The sequence below is a fragment of the Thalia democratica genome, chromosome 1 (genome assembly GCF_965202585.1).
Source record: "Thalia democratica chromosome 1, ktThaDemo2.hap1.1, whole genome shotgun sequence".
NCBI classification, from domain to species: domain Eukaryota; kingdom Metazoa; phylum Chordata; class Thaliacea; order Salpida; family Salpidae; genus Thalia; species Thalia democratica.
Genome location: NC_139165.1, coordinates 63339499 through 63363534, shown reverse-complemented (window position 1 = coordinate 63363534; position 24036 = coordinate 63339499). Strand labels below are relative to the sequence as shown.

Below are 24036 nucleotides of genomic sequence, written 5' to 3'. Positions count from 1 at the left end.
AAAATAAATTATATTTTTAGAAAAAAAACTTACAGCAGACATGAACAATCATTTACAACCAGATGAAAAAAAAAATTAAACTAAAGTCTATCTTATGTTGTGTAAATAAGAAAATATGTGATTTAATCAAAAGTTTCCAAAGTTAAAAATGAAACCCTTCGAGCTGTAGAATTATTTAAAACTAGTTTTATAAAACACTTTTTATTTGTTAATTTTGAATGATAAGTTTCTTTTTTTAATTGTGCAATTTTCGTTATTATAAAATTTAGATATAACAATTAATTGACTAAATCATATTTGACGTAATTCTAAAAATATTAAGTAAAATTTGCTAGATATCAAATTTTAACTTATAGATATGAATTTTTAGGTAAATATTTTAATAAAAACAAAAACATATTCAATTGCTTTTTTATTACGTTTATTCCATTTTTTTTAGGTCGTTCAGGAAACAGTATCCCGTTAAAATACGCCCCTGCTTTAAGCTTAAGGTTTGAATTTGATTTCGCTTTTAAAGTAAAGATTCGTTTTTGTTGATTTTTTTTGTTTACAGTTTGCATACCAGTATTTTACATGGCTTTTAAACATAACTTTCAAGAATTTATATTAAGTACTAACGAGCTTATTGAGCGAAATGTTTACTTAATAAAACTTAGAAAGTATAAATTCTATTGATTTTTGTTTTGAAGTAGAAATCTAAGCTTATTGTTTTTTAAAACATAAAAACATATAAAATTATCATATTATGATATAAACGAACTACTTTTACAATATAAAATTTAATAATTGTAAAGCTTATACTTTATAACTGTTTTTACTACATAAAGTTTTTTTTTTAATAAACACAAAGCTTAATTTAATAAACATCTTTTCAAATAGATTGTTATTTTTTCCACAACTTGAAAGTTGCTTAATTTTTTGTTATTAAAATCATTTATTAGTATTTTTACGTCATTACTTTGAGGTTTTAATTATATCAATGCCAAGCTGCAGAGTTACCATAATGCCAAGTAGATCTAGTTTTTTTTTTAATTTTAAAGTCTTCATTGCCTTGCTTTCTTATAATTAAATTGTCATGCATATGTTTTTAAAAAAATAAGTGATAAAAGGTAAAACTGCTAGGCTCATCGCCACGATAGCCACAACGCATTATAACATATAATCATAGAGTTATTTTCTTTGTTTAGAAAATGTAAATTGCTCTCAGCTTTTACACTAAACACGTTTATGTTATTTAAATTAATAGTATTTAAACTTTTTTTTATGACAGAGAGCTATTTAAGTAAAACGCTAGTTTTTTAGTATAAAAAAGTAAAGTTATATAGAATACATTTTTTAGATATTAGACTAAACCAGTTAACAACAACTAATAGTTTTTTTTGTGTTGAATTTTTGATTGTTAATTCATACGTGTTTCAAATAATAAAAAACACCTTATTAAAAACAAACTTATAAGCCTTTCTAAATGTAAAATCTACCATGATCGGAGTTATTTGCTTTATCTTACACTTAACTCAATATTTTTTTGATCCGTTAAATCTTAATATGTCCTTTTTTATTCAATAACTAAATGCAACTTTAAAATGAAGAATAATTAATATTATTACTAAAAACTTTTTGTATATTAAATACTACAATCTTTTTTATCATTATCTTTAAGTTTTAATGACATCTTATTTTTTTTTTGCTGGATTAATACTCTTTTATTATAATTTCACATCAGTAGTTCCTTTTTAAAGTCATTAGCTGTTTAAAAACAAATTTTTTGATTACGTTTTTATTTTAAGTTTTAAACAGTAAAATTTTTATTTGGCTTACTTTTTATATATTTGGGTAAGGTGGATAAGGGTATAATAGTTTATTTAATGACAAAAATACGCTCAAAATATTTGGTCCTAGGACCTGGTGTACGGAGAACCATTCGGTTTTAGAGTCGTACACAACGGATACCTTTTAAAGTCTTGTCAAGGACATATAAATGTTCTTTATTTTCTGCTGTTTTATCAATTTACCTCGTTTGCATGAATTTGCATCATGTTATGAATGAAAACATTTCCTAAAACTTACAACTGCAGCCGACCCCATTATTTCCAATACTCATCTACTAAAATGGCTTATATTTGATTAACAATATAATTTAAGAAACCTCTTCAGATTCATGTTATCATAGGTGACTGGGCAAAGTTGAATGTTTTACCATTAGATTCAACAAAAAATTATTATCATTTTGTAAGTACCATTCAATTAAAAATGAACTACCTAATTGATATTCTGTTAGGAAGTAACTTAAAAAGTTCTAAACTGTTAAACAGTTAATGTAGACAAATGCTTGTTACTGAAAATAATTATTTTACAACTTAAAAAGGAATCTTAAAATTGTAGTATATCCTATAAAGCAAATTGAAATCAAACTGGAAATCTAGTAGGTTTGTAACTTACCCAGGGTAGTTAGATTAATTTAGAGTTGTAAACTTTTGGAAACCTCACACTAATTACATTTTCTTTTTCTTCTACCATAAAAGAATAAAACATAACTTTAAGTTCTTTAACCACACCAGTCCATTGATCATTGTGGAGACTAATCATTCAATTCTTTCTCGCCCAGACTACATTTTATTTACTCCCCAAGTTTTATTTTCAACAAACTTGTTGTTTTATTTATTTAAGAATTTATTGGTTAGACATTTGTTGATTTATATAAATACATAATAATTATATAATCAGCTTAAAAAATTTTTTAAAGTCTATTCAGGCAGTATTATATATTATTGAATTTTTATAATTATAGAAAAATAGAGATTTGATATAGTTGATTAAAAATAATTTATTGGTTGATTTTTTTTTACAGTTGTAGTGTATATAAGTTGTCTTATAAATATATACACAAATTTTGATAAGTGTTAAGGGAGTTGTTAACATTTTAGCTGAAATCTGAAAAAAAATCTGATAATTTGATCCAAAATCAAATAATTAATTTAAATGTGTTAGTAAAGCCATAAGATGAAGATGTCCCAAAATTTTAATACATTAAAAATGAATATTTGCCTTTACTTCCTCAAATTATCTACTTTAATATACTTAAAATAGATCACTAAAAATTTATTAACCTAAGTCAGTTAAAAAGAAAATTGATACAAATAAATTGAAGATTGACATGAAAATAAATTTTTCATATCAAAGATGAAAACTAATTTTCAATCAATTTTCTAAACAGAAAAAAAGTTACTATCATTTTATTTTTTCCTTCATTTCTAAAGCTTATAACCTTTAGTTTTATAAAAGTAATGATTTAAATATGAGTTGTGTTGTAATTAAATTAGAAAAAAATAAAAATAAACATTTTATTTCAAAAAGTAATAAAGCATTTTTTTATTAGAAGTTTGGAATTGACAGAGAAATTTAGACTAGATGCTTAAGAGTTTTAGGAAAAAACAGTTTTCAAATGGAATAATCTTTTTTTAACTTTTTAGTAGGCCCCTTCCTTAAGGATCCTGTGAAACTATCAAAATTTATAAAATTTTATCTCTTAAACTTAATTAAAGCTTCAAAAGACGTTGAGAAGTAACTTGTTTATATATAAATAAGACTTGAAAGTAGTTGATCTATACTTTATGCCAATGATTGTCATAAAGATTGTCAAACTGTTCTATGGGCTAAATGGGGCTTGTTAGGTAATTCTCAGCTAGTAATATATTAAAAAAAAACAGTAAACTTTTAGTAGTAACTATTGACAATTAGGCTATCAAGTTGATAATTACTAGTGCTTATTGCTTATTTTAATACATTTCAAATTTAAGAAGTAATTTTATTATAACAAATACAATTATTTTAAAACCAGTGTAGCCCATGAAAAACTTTTTATATACTTTTTTGAGTCACACAAGTATTTTTTCTTTAGAAATTGGCACATGACCACTAAAAGACTGTCTACTTCTAACCTATGACCTATTACATAATATCATATAAAATCATATGTATACTAATGATTCTTAAACTAAGAAAATTAGTGTTTTTCTACAAATAATTATTTTTTCCGTTTAAAGTTTTAGGAAAAGTAAAATAAAAATAGAAAAATTATGTATTTCCAATTGGAATAAGGAAGTATCTTTTCTGTATAAAAAGAAGCTTAACTTAAACTTAAGAGCCAAATAAAAAATAGGAAAGTTAAGATGACTAAAATAAACAACTAAAAAATTATTCATACAAGATAAAAAAATAAACAATGCTGTGATGATAAGTATAGGTTTGATATTTCTAATGTAATATTTTAATACAATAATGTTCAGACAAACATAGTAAAAAAAAATATTAAAACAATGTTCAGTTTTCTACTAGAGTTTTTAATAGAACAAGTATAAAGTAAACTTATGTAAGAACAAACCCACTTTCTAATACAAAATACTCGGTGTTTTAGTATATATTTTGAAGTTGTACAATCATTACTAGGATATTACTTATAGCAACTATATTGTTAAAGTTGTTGAATGTCATAATTTTAGTAAAAGTAAAATTAGTTTTCATATATTTGAAATTAAGTTAGAAACAAGAGATCTAAAATATTGTTTTAGAAAAAATAAAAATATTGCTTAATATAAAACTTATGAAGTAGTTTTTTTTTTAATTTGCAAAATTAAATCTAAGTTAAAAATTTTATAATTTTGTAACTAACATTGCATTTTGAAAAATGATGTATTGAAGTAAGTTGAGCAGAGCAATTATTTACTACAAATTGAAGTTTTTTTTCTTTCAAAAAATGATTTTTTTTTGTATATTAATGCTTTTGTCAGCTTTTATAATAACTTAGTTTTTAGCTTCAGCTAAATGAAATGAGATAATAATAAAAGTATATAAATTATATGTGTTATTTTAATATTCTATAAATTGAATTTTATTTGCTGTTGTTGTTGATAAAGGCACAATATTTTTGTGCTTCAAAACCTTACATAACTAAAAGTGTTGGTTTAAAACTTTAAAAAGGTCAAATTTTATAGAATTTTTATTAAACTATGTTGCTGTTTATTAAATTCAGTTATGAAAGTTATGGATATATTATTTATGAAATATTCATTTATAATTTAATTCTTAATTATATAGAATAATTTCAACCAATTAAAATGAGTTTAAATAATCAAAAAAAAAAAATAACTTAAGTTTTGATTTCTTTAAAACCTAAGTTAAATAAAAAGTTTTTTAATTACAAAAAAAAAAAATCAACATTTATAAGAGCAATCAACAGAGGCCAAAGTATGCAGACTTTTGCCAATGTTTTCTGTTGATTGTACTAAAAAAAAGCGTACCAGATGTCTTGCCTAGTGGACAATGTTTTAAACGTTGCACGGCAAAGACAATGCTGACGTCACTGATCATTGCCAGCAAATGGTTGCTTCATGTGAAAGCATGATAAACCGTTTGTAGATTGACAACCGCAAGTTTTTTGGTTGTGACTGACATATGAATCTCAGTCTACCAAAACTTGTGGTCTGATGATCGAATTGGCATGATCAGCTCTTTGTCATTTATAAGTACAATAATAAAGCTAGATTTAACTACTTTAAGGTATACGATAAATTATAGAGTAATATACTATTTATAAACTTCAAATCAAAAATAATTGTTAACTAACCTGACATTGCATTGACTGTATGTGAAAATTGTTAAGGCTAATAGTTAATAAAATATGGCACATGTAAGCATAACAATTTTTTGGTGCATATAAACTGTAGCAGTTGATGCTTAGTAATTTTTAACTAATAAATACTTAAGTTAATTTTTAATTAAATCTGCAACGGTTTTGTGAAAAGTTGATAACTAAGTACAGTATTCTTCAGCTTGGGTACACAATTTGAACACATCATAAAAATATATTTAATTAGAATTCAGTATTCATTTAAATGTAAGAATTTGTTTTGAATATCTTTTTTTTGTTTAAAAGTGTGTACTCATCAGAAAGTTACTACCTAAAAAATGCACACTCAAGCGGAAAACTACTGTACATAATGACAAAACAGCAACCTTAATTTTTTTTCAAATTGTTTCATTTATTGAAAGTAACCTAACAGAAATATTTTTTTAATCATTTTTTAATGTGGAGGACAAATGACCTCTGCATCTGGAGAGGATCCAAAGTTATTAAAAACAGCTATTGATTGGGCAATTAAGTGGAAAGAGGACAGTACAAAAAGTTGCAATTTTTATGATCTAATTATAAAAAAGTACTCTGTAAAAGAGGTAATCAAAATTATTTTTTCAAGGTGCAAACAAAATTAAAAATGAAATTTTACTAAAGATTGATTTTTAGTAACTAAAACTTGCATGAATTAAAAAAAGTTGTGCACTAAGTATGTCTAAAAAACAAAATTTATAAAACTGATTTGAAGACTAAAATAAATAAAGTATTAACAACTTGAATAACAAGCAAGGTATTGTTAACCCAAAAACATAATTGTTTTTACAAAATAAGTTTTTCACTAGACAAATTTTCAGTTTTAAATTGCCTGTGTCAAAAACCAAACTAAAATGATTTCAATGTTTAATTTATATATATTTTTTTAAATATTTATAACTCCATAAAACAAAATAAGATAAGTTTTTTTTCTAACTTCATTGAAATTAAAAAAACAGATAGAAATTGGTTGAGAGTTAAATTAGAAAAATAATATAATTTTTTATGTTAAGAAAATATACAATCATGGGTACTAAATTGTTGATTAAAAAAAACTAAAATAGTAGAAAAATTAAAAGCATTCAAAAGTTAAGTAAAAAACATATACAACGATACTAAATAAAAAATTGGCCTTACTATCATTATACCATAATTACCATTATAACTTTAAAATGGATCCAGATAATAATTGTTATGGTTGTAAAAGTTCTTAAAATTTGTCACCATGCTTTGTACGCTCTTCAGTTAAAATCAGATCATTTGTGCAAAATTTAATTTATTGGAAATTAAAATATTTTTTTTGAGATAATTAATATTTTATTCTCTGTATCATTTATTTTATGCTTTGATAAAGTAATTTACAATCTAAAAATTTCTAGAAAATAGCCTAGCATTGTTATAACAACTATTAAAATGACATAAGAAAAATAATTAATATAATTTCATGTTAATTTGTCTTAGTGTTCAAGATTTACTATTCCCGTTTTGAATACAGTCTTGAGTGTTTCCTACTACTTAAAATAATGATGGTAAAGCTCAAAAATCGCTTGAAAGTGTCTTAAATATATTTGTTGATGTTATCTTGTAGAGTCATATCTTAGCTAATTTTTACTACTTAAAAAAGTCAAAGTAACTTTTGATATAGAAGCAATCATACTTAGTGACTTTATCAGGTTCTAAACGGAAAGCACAAACCAAAAACATTAAATAGACCATTTAACTGCAAAAATGTCTTATCCATGTTTTAACCAATCTTTTTCGATATTTTACAATTAGTCCGTTACTAATATTTGAATGTTTCACTAAGAAGCAATTAATGTTTAAAAAAAATACTTTGTTTTTTTATATACCAAACTTTTGTCTTTTAATATATAAAACTTTAACTTACAATCATCAGTAGTACTTAACAAATATATTCTAAAAATTTGAAGTTTAGCTCTAAAAATTAACATGTTTTTATTAAAGTTAATAAGTTTTAATAAAATTTTTGTCAAACTAAAACTCTGATCTATACATTAGAAACTTCATACAAAAATTATTAAATATCAATATATTTTTAAGATTTTTGAATTCTTGAAGCAAAGAACTGAATTTCATACTTATATTCTTACTCCCTTATAAGAGCTAATGTTAAGTAATTTTTGTAAAGAAAACCTTACCTCCCCTATGCCCCTAACTTGTTTAAATGTCTTAAATAACTTAATGAAAATAATTATAAAAAAAAAAACAGCAACAATTTTTAATTAACTAATAAAATAATTAATACCTAGTTTAAAGACAAAATAAATCATTTAATTTATCTGAGCTCTTAACTAAAAGAATGTTGTAAACTAAAAACTCAAAAAAAAATTATAGAGTTTTACATAACTACCCTCAACCAAATTAAGAACAGTATGCATAGAATAATTTCATAAAAAGTTTTGACTACATGTTTTTGTTTCTTCTCAGCTTTTCTATTTAAATATTTTCGATTCTGCAACTTAATAAACATAATAACTATATTAATCTACATTATATAGTTTTATAACAGAATACAACATTTTATACATATATAGTTAAAATAAAATTTGTGATTAAAAAAAAATCAATCAAAACCTGATCATTTTAAATATCCAAACTTAAAAGTTTGATTGAAACAAATTGGTGTAATGGTTTTAGATTAACATTTAGATAGAACTTGAACTATGTATTTTTTAAAATTTTGTATGTGGCATGTAACTCCATGATCAACAGATCTTTTTATACGCCAATATTTAAAAATATAATGTATAGCCCTTTGACCATCTTAGGTGTGGATTTTTTTTTCAGAGTATGTGCATAATTTTATTTTAATGTTAGCATGAAAATTTACTGTACTATTGAAGATTGTATATGTTGTTATTATTTTTATGGAAAACAAACATTTAAAGAAACTACGTACAACATATTCATAGAGAAGCCTCTGAATCATAATTTTATAACTCCACTTCATAGAGCAATTTGGTTATTTCAGTTAAGTTAAAATCAAAATAATTAAATGTTACAAAAAAAAAGCTTCTGAGTAGAAAGACAAGATATTTAAACAATCAATTGTGTCAGAAGGGAGAATATATTCAATTAAGAAAAATGAAAATGTTTTTTCAATCTTATAATTTTTGGATATTTTCAATACTTAGCTTCTGCCTACAAATGTTTATACATTTTTAGATGTAGTTTCTAATATTATCATCAAAGTAAAAAAAAATCTACTTATTAGTTGTGAAATGAATTTATTCAGTTCTAAATTAAATAATTTAATGAAATTATATAAGTTTACTTTGGTCTTCTGTTTCTGTTTGTAGAAAATAAAATTGTGATTTTGTTTTTTTTTTGTATTAGTTTTAATGTTAATAATTAATCTACCATTTGCTTATTATAGTTTTTTGATATTCACAGTAGTTTTTGAAAAATGAAGCTATGAAAGTCTGATAGTTTCATAGGTTTCTTAAGGCTCTAACTAAAAAGTCCATTTCATTAAAATCTATCTCAGAGGTTTTTTAAGCAATTGTTTTCCATCTTTCTCAGTCTAATTTTAATAAAAATTAAAGAATGTGCTAAATAAATTTTAAACTAAACAGTCTTTTTTTTATAAATCATAATAAATAGACTTTTGATTAAAATAATTAATTAGTAAATTTGTTTTAACATATTTCTGTAAGTTTTGCAAAGAAAATTTTCTGAAAACATGAAGTCTATCAAATTTTTTTTACCAAGAAGATTATATCTCAAAAGTAATTCTATTTGAAAACTTACTTCATTTTCTAACAGCCAGTAATAGTTTAAGAAAAATGTTGGACCTCTACCCATGACCTTAATTTATAATTCACTTGAAATTTAAAAAATAATCTACTTTCTTGTTTTTCTATATAAATGGTATTTATATAGATACTAGATTTATATAGAGTATGTTGATACCAAGAATTTATATTTTTGTAATACTAAATTAACTGATAATTTTTGTTTTGCTTAGGATGAAAACATATATAGTGGTTTTTTACAAACAAAAATAATGAGCTAAACATTTTTTTAGGTTATTTATCAAGTGTTTTTTATAAATTTATCCTGTATTATTTAAGTTATAACAATTATAAATTGTAATAACTATTACAAATTCAGATTAGAAATTTTTAAAGGTTGATCATATAAAGAAGTTAGTTCAAAAACTGGAGGAACAGCCATTGAATATACTTAAGAAAAGATTAAATTGGCTTCACAAAGTAATGCAAACAAAAGGTGAAGAAACAAACACTCATATTGGAGTCAACATTCAGGAACAAGTTGTGAGTGTCTCAAAGCCACAAAAAACTGTTGCTGAAAATTCTATTAAATCCTCAAACAAAAACTATCAAACTGCTCTTAAAAGTGTTAATGAATCTTATCAGCTGCCATATATAGATGATGACACTGTTGCTGACTACAGAGGCATGAATAAAGCTAGGAAAAGTTGTCAAAGTGTTGTCATAGAAATGCCTCCAGATGATAAGTTTGTTATTGTATAAATATAATTTTTTTTTCCATATTTATTTTTAAAATTATTTGTATTCGAATCTAACTGGTAAAAAATTTCCCAGTTCACTTCTTTAAAATGTAAAGTCTTATTGTATTTAAGGGTTCCCTATAAAAATGAGTGTTTTTTAAATAATATACACAAGGTGGTAAAAGATATGTATTCATGTAATATTAAATTAATTGAAAATTTTTGATTTTCTGAGGATAAAAACATGTCTTACTTCATAATTTTATAATTCAAATACACATAAAATTATAAACTAGGCTAGATAAAAAAAAACTAAGCTGAAATTGTAACTGTAAAGTTTTTAGAATAAAACTTTTAAGTACGTAATATAACACTAATAGAGTCTTACTTGGTCGATTATATTCAATAAATAAAAAATTGTGAAGGTATGTAATGATTATTTTTGTTGATATAATTTTTATATTAATTCAACTAAAAAATGTAACCCTATGGTTCTCTTCAATTTATTTTCTTATGTTTGTAGAATTCATCCTATTCAAGTTTTAGGATATGCTGATGAAAAGAGAACTAACAAAAGGCCGAAAAAAAAGAAAAAGCAAAACAGTGAGTTTTTAAAAATATTATTAGAATTGACAAAAATAGATGAATGTTTTATTTTATAATTTTATTTATCCGTTTAAATAAAATTTTATCATTTAAAAGACTTGCGGATTAAACTAGTTGCGCATAAAAATCTGGAATCCTGGAAAAACCTGGAACTTGACAATTTAGGATAAAAAAAGACTGGAAAAACCAGGAATTTGAGAAATTTTGAAAAAACCTGGAGTTTTGAACAAAAATCAACAAAAAACCTAAAAATCTTTGAATTTTAAACAATTTTTACATGTTAAATAGTAAAATTTCGATAATACACAAAAAACTATCATATAGATAGGATTTTTTTTGTCACCAACAGAACATTTTTTTATTAAAAAACATATTTAAAGAAGCTTTGAGATATTTTTTCAATGTTGTTATACTATTAAACACAGTTATTACCTTAAACTTAAGGGCATAGGGGGGGTTAACACCCCTTTTTTGGTTTTTGATCTTATTATATATAGATTTTACTAAGCTACAAGATGCTTTTTACAGATTTTAAAAATTCAAAATATTTTTTGAGATATAGCTGGTCAAAGTCGGAGGCAACAGTAGGTTTCTTATGGGAGGCGCAAACTAAAACGGCAAATAACTAGAAATTACTAAAAATCTATCTTCTCCTACGTTGTTTGAGATAACTACCTCAAATTTTTAGGAAATGTTCCTTGCAATATTTAGAAAATTCTGTCGGAACAGAATTTAAAAAAATTAAAAAATAAAAATTTTATAACAAAAAAACAAAAAAAAAAACTGTTAATAATATTTATAATATTATAATAATTATTTAATATTTATAATATTATAATAATATTAATAATTAATAAGTCCTTAATTATGAACTAAAAATTGACCTTAAAACCTGTAATTTTATAAATCTGTAAGAAATTTTGAAAATCTGGAGAAAATTTGCCAAAAACATTTGGCAACCCTGTTTATTCTAGTATTTACTTTCAACTACCTTCTTATCTTCTTGAAGTTATTTTTCATTATATGGTTGTTGTTATAGAGCAGGGTTTCCCAACGTGGACAATATTGACTATTTAAAAGCAAGTTCGACTATCAGGGTTCAATAACTAGTAAGGTGACAACAAAGTAGAGGGGTAATTAACTAATAAAAGGGTGTTATTTATAATTGCTAATAAAGGAGAGCAATTATTTTTTAAATTTCTAGGTCAGTTGTTTCTAAGTCATAGTAGAGTAGAATTTTACATTTTCCAAAAAAGGACTTAGTCTAGATAAAAAAAAAGTTAATAAAATTTTCAGTTTTTAAATTACTATAATTCTAACAATTAGTTTAAAGTGGTTATTAGCTTATTTCATCGGAATCAAATAACATATTTTTGGTTTAGGTATAAGGTATTTAAAAAATAAATTTCTCATTATACACCATTAATACTTGGTTTTGTTATATGTATTTAAAAAAATGATTTTAAAATCGTAATACCTTAGCATATGCATTAAAGTTAAAAACAAAATGAAGTATAACCAACTTAAAAAAATCTTTTGAGTATACTTATTATGTCAGAATATAGTTTTTTAAGGGTATTAATATTTAAATCAAGTACCAGGCAATATTATGTTCTTAGAAATTAATCTGACGTAAGATTTAATATCAGATGTCAACTTATCAGTTAACCTAAATTGTCTAAAGTTTTAGTGGAAAATTGATAACAAGCTTATAATTTACAATAACTAATACATATGTAATAATAGTAGTTTATGTAAAATATTAAGAAATGTTTTGTAAAAGTAAAAAGCTATTTATAAATGCTTGGACAAAAGATTTAAAACTAAGACTATAAAAGACTATAAAGATTTAAAAACATTATATTGAAATAAGTACAAAACTGTAATAATAAACTAAAAAAAATTGTAAAACACTTTTGTATAGCTTCTCTACATCAAGTTGAACAAGAAAACCAACTAACTTCGTATTCACATAGCTAACATAAGTTTTAAACAGTTTTTTTCTAGTTTTTTACCCAACTCTAGCAGATTAACATTGCATCCTTTTATAATACGTTAACTGAAATTTAAGTATACATTTATTATGAAGTTAAACTCATGTTAGATGAGTGGATATTTTGAGAAAATTTCGAGTAAAATTACAATTATAATATTTTTGCAAAACTAAGCCTTATAGTTAAAAACTACTTCTTAATAAGTATAAGAAAATTATAATTCATAATAATAGAAAAAAAAAAAAATATGTATTTATAGGTTTAAAGATAGCAGCAGAAACAGTAAAGCAATCACTAAATGAAGAAAATGAAGGTGCTTATAGTTATACATATAGTCTATGTAGTTGTATAGATTATAAGTTTGACTAAAACAAATATAAAAATTCTAGGTTCAAATATGACAGTGGAGTTAAACAAGCAAAGCTCAATCGAGGAAAACAAAGGTTAAATTAAATTATCACTATTTTTTTGTGAGCTATAAATATATTTAGTATTATTACTAAATAAGAAGCTATAAGGTAGAGTCAATCTGAATTTTAGAGGTTGATCTTATTTTAAAAGTTTTTATTTAAGTTTCTACATACTTCGATTTATAAACAAAATCAAAGGTATTTTTTGAAATTTCAAGAAGTATCTAAGTTATTTAATTGAAAAATTTAGAACATGGTAATAAATAGTATGCACTAAAAAGCAAAAAATAAACTAGCAAATTATATTTTCTTATTTTAACACAGTTTTAAAGCCACCTTCTCAACATTTAAACTGTTGATATTTACTAATTTCTATAAAGTTGGTTTTAGCATGGTTGCCAGTAACTCTGGCTAATTCAAGCCAGTTGAAATATTTCAAAAGTTCAGGCCAACTCATGATGGTTTAGAAATTTAAAAAGTTATTTGAAAACCCAATGTTAGCGGTTATTAAGTGTTTTTCAAGTTTCTTATAGAGGAATAGGGGTTAAAAGACTTTTTTGTTAGTTTTATTTTGTATTAAACTACCAGAGTCTTTTTACATATAAAATAAAAATTTATAAAGTGTTAGGATCAAAGTTTTAAAGTCTTATACCTACCTTATGGAAAGCAAACAAAAAAAACTATTTCGATAACAATTTATCTCCTACTAATTTCAATAATTAGTTTAATAATTATCAGCTTAATTTTAGGGGTAGGAAGTACAGCACATTTTTTGGTCATATTGTAAAATTCATATGAGGCGATAAGATTCGAATGTGTTTTTGCTTCATTAAAAAAAATTAAAAAAGATTATTCTTTGCAAAAAAACTAGGTTGCTGCCCAAAAAACTAATTTCAACCCCAAAAATCACATATTTTTTATTTTTCGACTTAAAAAGTAATATAATCACTTATACATGTCCTAGACTTATAGTATTATCTTAAATAAAAGGTTATAATTATAGGCATAAATTAAGAGACATTTCAACTGCTTTTGATGTATTATGACGTCATTATTACACAAGATATGCAAATTTTGTATGTAAAATTGTATTTTTTTCAAATATAAAAAGCAAATTCTTCTGCTATTTTTACTTTAAGTTTTTTTAATTTTGAATGTAAAATGTGAGGAACGGGCTAGCAAGAAAGATATTACGTAATGTAATTTCAATTGCATGTTGATTTAAATCACTTTCCGTTATTAGGAATTATGATTATTGAGAACACCTGTCTATAAGTAAAAGATCTAGACCTATATATCATAGAAACTGCATATAAATTTATTAAAATTTGTGTAATTTTATCGTTTAAATAAAAATTACTTCTATAATATATAAAAGCTTAAACCTTACTAAGAATTATTATACACAATAAAATTCCATTTTACAAGGTATTGAGTTGATGTTAACTGTAATTTAATTTATTGTTAATTAATAAAAAAATATTAACCTATAGCATATTCTTAGTAGAAAAATAAAATAAGAAATATGAGTTGATAGTAGATGTGATTTATTCATTTGTTAAAATAGTATCAAATTGTTTCTTGGGATACCCTTATTTTTTTGATTTCTCTTGGAATTGCTCGAATTGCACTTTTTTAAAGTAATCAATTACTATTACGAACAGGTTTCGTTTTACTTTGGTTTTTGATATAACATATCCTTCACCAAATGCTTTGGTTCACTTTGCTTTAAATACCTTTAGCATTTGTTGTACACCAAAATCGTAAAAGATACAAGACTGTGTTTCTTCATATTCAAAAGCCCCCAATTTACTTTTAAGAGAGAAATCAAAAAAAAATGGGTGTCCCAAGATACATTTTCTATTATGAATATGCTATAATGTATAACAATGAAGGTATCTATAATTATAACCTTATAAGAATATTTCCTAAAAAGATTAGGTCTCTAGTATGGATAAAAATAAGTAGATAAATAAAAATAGATGGATAAAAAATGTGGTATATAGATTGTGTCGGAGACTTTTTACAAAGATAATTATATCTCAAAAATTAATTGGAAGCTTTTTGTTTTATAACAACTAACTTGCAGTCCATACTTCAAAGTTTTATTTAAGATTCAATGTTTAAAAAGATTAGACCCTATTCAAAGTCCTTAAAATCAAAATTTGTTAACATTTTGTTATACTAGAATAGGGATAGACAAATTTTCTAATCAACAAGTATAAACAATGAACTTCACCGCACGATCTACAACAACAGCATCCGAGACAATCCTACGACCGGTTTCGTCCTTATTAGGACTCATCAGGCAGGAATAGTCGCGTGAAACTGCTGCTGTGATCTAACCAAGCGGGTTTAAGTACGAAGTACTGAAGCGTCCGTTTGTGGGTAAAGTCCGAAAAATTGACGCAGGCAAATCTTCACAGCTCAACGTCTTAGACATTGTCAGCTTAATGTGAGATTTTACTCTCTACGCTCGTTTTGATCAGTTTTAGCCAGTATTTATTTCGGCCATCGTCAACAAGTTGAGATGTTTTATGCCATCGAATATAAACAATGAACTTCACCATTTGCCTGCAAACTTGCCTGAAACAATGATTTGCCTGCGTCAATTTTTCGGACTTTACCCACAAACGGTAACAAAATTTTCTTAGAAAATTACTTAAATTCCAATGCTTTCATCTGGTGAAGATTAATGAAATATCCTTTATAAAACTGCAAAATTTTTCTACTAACATAAGGTTTGAATTAAACAAAAAAAACTGTTGTTTTAACCTGTATAAAATAAGATTTGATAGTTAATTTTAGAGTAAGTTTAATTAAGAGTTTGATTTAGAAAAGTCAAGAAAACTTTAGTAAAAAGACATGAAAAGTCAGGAAATTTTCTCAGCTTGATCTGTGGCAACCCTGTATTAAGTGTTTTTATTTCTAATATGATTCTTTCTTTTCAAAAGCCATCTCTCATAGCGTTTTTATCTGGCTAACTAAAATTTGTTTTAGAAATGAAGACAGTTTATCTTTCAAAAAAATATTATGTAGTAGACTAAATTCTATGCACTATACGTGACATAGCTCCATATCATATGAATAAAAAATCAAGGTGTTCAAGTTGATACATTTTTGTTATGTATACAGGAGAAAAAACAATAACTTCAAGGAACAAAAGACGAAGGGAGCATAAGAAACGTGAAAAAGAAAAGCAACTTGAATGTACGGCAGAAGAGAAGAAACCTCTTATACAGCCTCAAGAAAATAGAAAGAAAAAAAGGTTAGCCTTTATTGTAATATTTCATCACAATCTTTTGTAAAATAAATTTATTTATAGATTATTTAAAAATCTTATATTATTTACTTTGACTTTTCTAAATAAGTTGTTTAAGTATTTAGTAACATCTCAGATAACTTACCTCGTTGTACATTTTTTGTTGGTCTAAGTCTATGTTGGGAGAGTAGTCTTATAGAGTTAAGACATATATTTAATCTTTATTAATTTTTAATGATAAATTGCACTAAAGGATTTATATTTTAGTAATTTTTTAAACAGTTTGAAAGTTATATAATATTTAATTTCCTTAAGATGCATTGACATCCAGCCAAATTTTTTTAAAATAAAAAGCTTTATTAAATATTACTTTTTGTATAATAATAATATTTTATATTTTCATCTTTAACAACCATTCAAGTTTATACAATTTAAATATAAAAATGCCTTGAAATTTTTTTTTTAAGATCAGTAACGTTAAAATTACATATAAAGTTTTATATTATAGAAAAATATTGTTTGTATTACATATAGGCTTAAGTTAACTAAAAGTTACTCTTTACCCTACAAAATTATTTTTAACAAATAAAACAAAAGTTCACATTCACATCATAAGAGTCGTAAGGAAATCTTTTGTTTCATTTAGCTTAAATAATTTTGAAGCTTTTTTATATATATTTTTTAATTTCTAAGAAACTTGAAGGTTAAACAGAGCAATCTATTTATGCATATTAACAAAATATTTTATAAAACTCAATTTATCTTAAGATGAAATAAAAACTTAAAATTCTTTATTTAGTGATTATAAATATAATATACTTGTAAGCTTTATTTAAGGAATAAATTTAAATTAATTCAAAAATGTGATGAACACCTTATAACTGTAGTCTTTAAAACTGAAAAAAAAAACATGCTCGTGCTAGGTTTTTTTGTTGGTGTTTTGTTAATAAAATTAAAATATGTTGAACGTTTATAATTGACTAGTTTTTTACTTATTAAAAAGAAAATGTAATTGTTTTTGTCAAGAACGATCAAAGAGTACAAGCAAGAACAGAGAATGCGTAGTGCAGCATTGCAAACTTTGAGCTACAGTGCCTGCCACTTCGGACAAAATCCTTGTGTTTTTGAGAAACCAAAGGAAACTAAACAACAAATCGAGGTACAAATTATTTACTACAACTATTTTTAATTAATTTATAATAGTGAAAAGTTTTCTTTAATTTTAATTTGTAACTGAGAATATATAAAAATAGTTGAAAAGTGAAAATGTTTTTTTCATATAAAAAACGTCAAAGTAAAAGTAAGACTAAATTTCACTGCATCTTAAAATTTCTTTTTACTTGATTTCTGACTTGACTGAAAGCAACTAAATGTAATAGTCAGAGTTGCCACTTTACCTGGATAAACCTGGAATTTGACAATTTAGGCAAAAAAAACCTGGAATTTAAGAAATTTTGAAAAATAACCTGGAAAAACCTGGAATTTTAACATGTTTAGTAGTAAAATTTCGGTTTGACATAAAAAAATTCATCATATAGATAAAAAAATTTGTCATCACCAAAAACTTTTTTATTAAAAAACACATTTTAAGTTGCTGTACAGTATCTTTTCAATCTTTTTATACTATTTAAGACAGTTTCTTACCTTAAATTTGACTTTAATCTAAAAATAGACCTAAAAATGTGTACTTAAAAAAACATGGAAGAAATTTGAAAAACGTGGAAAATTTTTCGAATAAACGAGTGGCAACCCTAATTAGTATTGGATTGAGATAATTTATTAGAAATTAATTAAAAGTTACTTTATAGAAATTTAAATAATAATAGAAAATCTCAATGGAAGAAGTAGAAAAAATAGTTGCAGACATCGAGGGCCCACAAGTTGCAAAAAAGAAGACAAAAGAACAACCAATTAAAAAAACAAAAAATAAAAAACAAAAAAAGGTGGGTAAAACAGAAAACAAAAGCGAGCCTCAAAAGATAAAGGAAAAATTAAAAGAAGAAAACAAAAACGAGTTTCATAAAATTGAAAGTGTTTCCAAAAGAAAATCGCCAGAAATTTCAGATAGTAAGTTTTATTTTTTATCAAGAATTAAATAAATAAATAATATAAGTTAAATAAGTAATAAGTTTATCACTATTCTACTAAATTTAGAATAGTTGTTTTTTTTTTATTTACTACTAGGTTTTCTATTTAGTTTATTATGAACAAATCAAAGATCTTTCAAATTTCTAAATTTCCAAACGCTAAAGACATTCAACTCTAAATCCCAATCTTGAGTTTAGATTAAATACTTCTGAAAATACAAATCAAATAAAAGGCATAAAAGTAGGTACACATATTAACCAGAGTTGTCACTAATTAAGACTAATTTGAAGTTTTGTAAAACTTTCAATAGCTCAAGATTTTTTAGTGCTTAATAAAAAAATACACCCACTCTAGATAGTTGACATTTTATTAGCTTTCAAAAGTTTTAATTGTAATATAATATTTTCTCAAATCATGAATTACAGATGATATTTGTCTCAGTTGTTCACTAAATTTATCACCTTGCGGTTACAACTACTTAAGTGTTTTTTAATTAAAAATGCCTAAGGTCTGGTGTCGGCAAACTGTGATCTGCGGGTAAAGCAAAAAAATAAAGTCCTTAGACGTGCTTTTAACTAAAAATAAACTTATGCAGTAGAAGCAAGTTCAAGCCTTTTTGTTAAACTGTAGAAATAATATGTTTTGCTTGTAAGTAAACAGCTGTCAGTTTTTGTTTCTTTCATAACAAATTTTCCCTTATACATTTATAGTTTTCAATAAAAGAAAAGTACTTAATTTAAGTTAACCTAAGGTATGAAAACTTTTCAATAGGTCTGGCTCGTTCCCCATAAAAGACTTCTGACCATTTTGTAGGCTTTAAAACCTTTTTTATCAAGGAATAGAAATAAATAAATGAAAAACATTAACCGAGTAAAATATTTTTTTTTGGTTGATATTCTGAATTATTATACTTCAACAGTTTTCTGCTATTAAATAAAAACAAATTAATTATCCTTAATTTTATCTTTTTTAAAACTAACAACTATACACCGTAAGAATGTTTTATGTGTTAGTAAAAGTTTAAGATATTAAACAACTTAAGAAACACTTTTTAATAAACTAGTCTTTATGTAAGGTGACCACAAAACCTGGAATTTGACAATTTAGGTTAAAAAGCCTGGAATTTTGAACAAAAATCACGAAAAAACCTTGAATATTAAACAATTTTACATGTTAAGTAATAAAATTTTGATATGACTTGAAAAATCTATCATATAGATTAAACAATTTTGTCATCATCAAAAAAATTTTATTAAAAAAACATAATTAAAGTAGCTGTACACTATCTTTTCAATGTTTTTAAACTACTTAACACAGATTTTAAACTTCTTAAAACTAAAAATAGACCCAAAAACATACCTTCAAAAACCTTGAATAAATTCAGAAAACCTGGAAAAAAATTCTCAAAAACCCGTGGCAATTCTGTTATGTTATGTATTGCTCTAAATTAAAGATAAAAATGATGTTGACTCATAAAGGAAGCTGCTGTATTGTAGACTATAAACATTGCCAACAACAATCTTAATAGTTATTTTTGATTTATATTAAGTTCTGTAAAAAATATTACTTTAGATGATGACGATGGCTCCTTTATTTTACAAAGAAGATCAAGAAAACATAAATTCTCTGCATCAAGCAAATCCAGTCAACCACGTTTGTTGAGAATTATTTTTTTCTAATTAAAAAAAATTATACATTTGTTAAAATGATAATAAATTATAAAGTTTATATTCAAGTATTCAAAACTTTCTAGTTAATAAGTTGTTGATATAAATCCTACCGAATCAAGTTCGTTGAAATATACAATAAAACAACGATGTTCTGATTGCTTTTCTTAATTCAATTGACGAACTTTTATCAATGTTTAACAAATCAACTAAGTTCCACGAAGTTTTGTTAAAAATGAGTACTGCAAAAAATATATATATATAAATTCTTTTTTGCAGTACTTAACTTTTACAGAACTCCGTAATACTGTATTCATTGTTTTAACACAAAGAAACAGATTTTGATTGAATAAACAAAAATACTGAGCAATTAAAAAAAATTCTAAAATGTTGAAAAATAATTAATAAAAGTTTTTTTTTTATGTTTTTTTTTAATAATTTTAATAGGTTTTCTAATAAAGTTATTTGAAAAAAGTTATTGATTTTGACGGACTATAAAATTATATCAGACGTTCAATTGAAGCTAGAAGCACAAAAGTCGCAATCGAATAACTTGCAAGAACTGGCAGATTCGTCAAATTGGCCCTCCCTTCTAACTACATCAAACCAGCAAAATAAAATGGACAGTAAAGGTAATTCACCACCGAGCAGTGGGTTGGAGGACGGCAGCAGCGACACTTCTTCCACTGGCCAGAAAAATTCCCTTTCATCCAATGAAAACGATACCTTTCAGGTTTGTAAAAACGAACAGTTTGCTAGAGTGTTCTCTCGCATTAACACTGAGTCCGAACAAAAAACATCTGATACTCTGGCGCCAGAAACATCTTCCAGAAAAAAAGTTGAAGAAAAAACCGAGAATATTTTAATAAATGAACAAGCTCATAAAGAAATATCTGCTTCTACATCTCCTGTAACATCATTTTCTTTGGAGAAATCAAAAGTTGTAGATGAAACATTTTGTAAATCTCACTCTTATTTAGAAGTTGCCGAACATGTCGCAACTGACGAAAAAAATAAACACCTTGTTTCTGAAAAGTCAACCATTCCATTACATAAAACTTTAAAGACAGTTGGTGAAAAGAGCAATCCGCCATGTAAAACTTTAAAGACCACCACAAAAAAAGGTGAGTTTAAAGGTACAATGGATTTAGACGATCAGCTGATTGGTGGGCCACAAAGTTTGATAAGTGAGTCGCTGGGAAGCTTGCAGTTCTTCTACGACGATTCAGAAGATTCTTCTACAAACTCTGATGAATCAGCAAGCCATGGTGCCTGTAAAAAAACTGTAACACAATCAGAATTCTGTCGAAAAGCACAAGAAATGTTCTTGTCCAGTTAGTTTTATTTGTTTATTTATATACTCACTTGGTTTAAGAAAAAAAACAGAGTTAATATTTTTTCAAGCTAGTTGTAATAAATTATTGTAATGTAATTAAGAAACAAGTTAGTCTACAAAGCTTTTTTTTTCTTTTGTTCTAGGCTTGAGTTTCTGGTCTAGCCTTAAACTTACACTCAAGTTGCAAATAATACAGCTGAAGTAAAAAGTCAAACTTTTAAAAATATAATTACTTACACCAGTTAAATACAAATGTTGTCTGAAATAATTTAGATGTACCGCACAACAAATTACTTTGATTTTAATTTTGAGATACGAATTTAAATTTTTAGCTTAAGAATCAAAACATAGACAAATTTTTAATAAAATTAAAAAAAAAAAGAAATTAAACTCAAATACCCATAGGATATGAAGAATCGGTAGCAAAGGCTGTTGTTTTTCAAGATTAAGCTGCCTCAATCCAATAAAAGTAGGTAATTTCCGCTCCAACATTACTTACTTCGCCACGGGAAGTTGAGAAAAAAAAGTAATTTACAAGGATAGATTATGAAAAATCCATATATATTATGTTAATTTTTTTGTAAGAACGTATTCCGGTATGTGAGTTAACATATTTTAGTACTTTTTTTTTGATTCTTTGATTACTAAAGGTGTAGTTATTTTTGCTTTAAACGGACAAACTAGTTAAGAGTTCTGAAATAGTTTTACTGCTAGTATTCTTTACGTTAAACTTTTATATAACAACGTAAGAATTAAAAACATTCACAGATAAAATTAATTAGTAATTTTTATTTAAAATTACCAGTACTTCTCTAAAAAGGAAGACTAGCTGTGAATATTTTATGGCTGTGAGCTAAATGCAAATACTCAAAGCTCATTTATGCCAAGGACAACTTTTAAGTCTATGTGCTTCTTTTACTTAACAGGCGATTCGTCCTATTTATATTACAAATATTCTTTTGATTGTTAAAAGATACATATCAAAGATTAATGCATTATTTTTTCATAATTCATTGTATGTTATAATTTTTTTCTCTCAAAAAAAAAAGCTAAAAGCTGTGCTTATATATAAATTAATACTCATAGATAATTTTTCTGTTTAATTTATATTCTGAATTAAAGTAATTTTAAATAAGATATCACCATCTTAAATAGATATTAAAATTAACAGTTTACTTAATACTTGATATAATTAGCAGTAATATACTCTTTAAATATTTTTGTTTCGAACAAGCCATTTAAACTACAAAAAAATAACTTGTATATTATTTCTTAAGTGGCTGGTATTTTTCTTTTTTTTTTTATTATTAATACTTAAAGACAATTTTTTGATCAGTTTAAATTAAGTGTTAGTGAATTTACGTAATATGCATTTTTCAGCTATATTTATTTTTGTTAACTTGTTACGATTCTGTTATAGTATGATTTTGTTACCTATACTTATTTTAGTTACAATGTTTTTTTTTATGGTCGATACTATAAATAATTTCTATTATAAATTGCAATTAATTTGTTAACTAATAATGTTATAAAATTTAATTCTTTGTAATTCATGCTGATAAATTCTATTGCAAACTAAAAAAGCATATAAACAGGATAAAATTAAATATACGTGTGATAACTTAAAGAGCTACTAAAGAAAATGATTTTTGATGATAACTTTCTATTTAGATATCTGAGTAAAGAATTATTAGAATTGCAGTTTGTTAATTTAAGAAGTTAGAGTAGTTTTTTATCTTCTGAGAACAAACAAATTTATCTTGAAGTTAGTTAATGACTAAATATATCTTAATTTGTTATTTTAAACTTATAAAATATACTTAATTGTTTCTGTTATATTCGTAAAACAAGTTAAAATATTAAAAGAAGCATTTATTAAACTTAATTTGATTTAGTATTTTTTAAAAACTTTAGATTTAGTCCATCAAATACTGACATGTGAGTTCTACAATTTTTAAAAATTGTTTATGTTTTTAGCATACTTATGTTTTTAACATATTTATGTTTTCGTGTTGTTTTTATTTTTATGGTTTATCTTCAGAAGTTGAAGTCTAAATTTTATCATTTTAAAAATCCGTTTAAAAGTAGTATAAAAAATAGAGGTATGATAAAAATAAAAGCTTTGTTTTATTATTACAAGCAACTTTTTGTAATAGGTGCTCCTTAAGATTGCCTTGAAACTATTTTTCCTTGTTTGGTTATTCAATAAAACGGTTTATTTGATGTTTCTTGTCTTAATAGTATATCTCAAGACCATAATTATTGTTGTGCTACATTCACAGTATTAAAGTATTTTAACAAAAAATTTTAAAAAGTAGTAACTTTAAAAGTGACCATCGCAGTCTACCCATCATGTTCATAAAGCGCACCGGTTAACAAAGTTTTGCTGTATAGCAAAACGAGCACCTGATGTATTTCCCTCGTATTTCAAAGCGCAAATTAAATGATTTAATCTACAGACACAAATGAAACTAATTGAAACCGAAACTCCAAAAAAAAACTTGTTTCTTCAAACT

At 24.7% G+C, this 24036-nt stretch overlaps 1 protein-coding gene across 2 annotated transcripts; it reads left to right on the top strand.

The window, feature by feature from the left end:
• Positions 1–6063: 6063 nt before the first annotated feature.
• On the top strand, positions 6064–23605 carry LOC145849580 (uncharacterized). 2 transcript variants are annotated; one of them, XM_082954544.1, is made up of 11 exons: positions 6064–6228; positions 9814–10163; positions 10681–10760; positions 13017–13070; positions 13147–13200; positions 16303–16435; positions 17456–17588; positions 18256–18496; positions 20090–20170; positions 20694–21518; positions 21926–23605. In XM_082954544.1, the coding sequence occupies exons 1-11, from the start codon at positions 6097–6099 to the stop codon at positions 21967–21969; spliced, it is 2127 nt and encodes a 708-aa protein (XP_082810670.1). In that variant the 5' UTR covers positions 6064–6096; the 3' UTR covers positions 21970–23605. The 2 variants fall into 2 exon arrangements, with proteins under 2 accessions (XP_082810670.1, XP_082810678.1); XM_082954552.1 differs by lacking the exon at positions 13017–13070.
• The last annotated feature ends 431 nt before the right edge of the window (positions 23606–24036 follow it).

Coding starts and splice junctions, on each gene's coding strand:
- LOC145849580 (XM_082954544.1), top strand. CDS start 6,097: ATGACCTCTGCATCTGGAGAGGATCCAAAGTTATTAAAAACAGCTATT. Junction 10,761..13,016: donor AAAAAAGAAAAAGCAAAACA/GTGAGTTTTTAA, acceptor ATGTATTTATAG/GTTTAAAGATAGCAGCAGAA. Junction 17,589..18,255: donor AAACTAAACAACAAATCGAG/GTACAAATTATT, acceptor AAATAATAATAG/AAAATCTCAATGGAAGAAGT.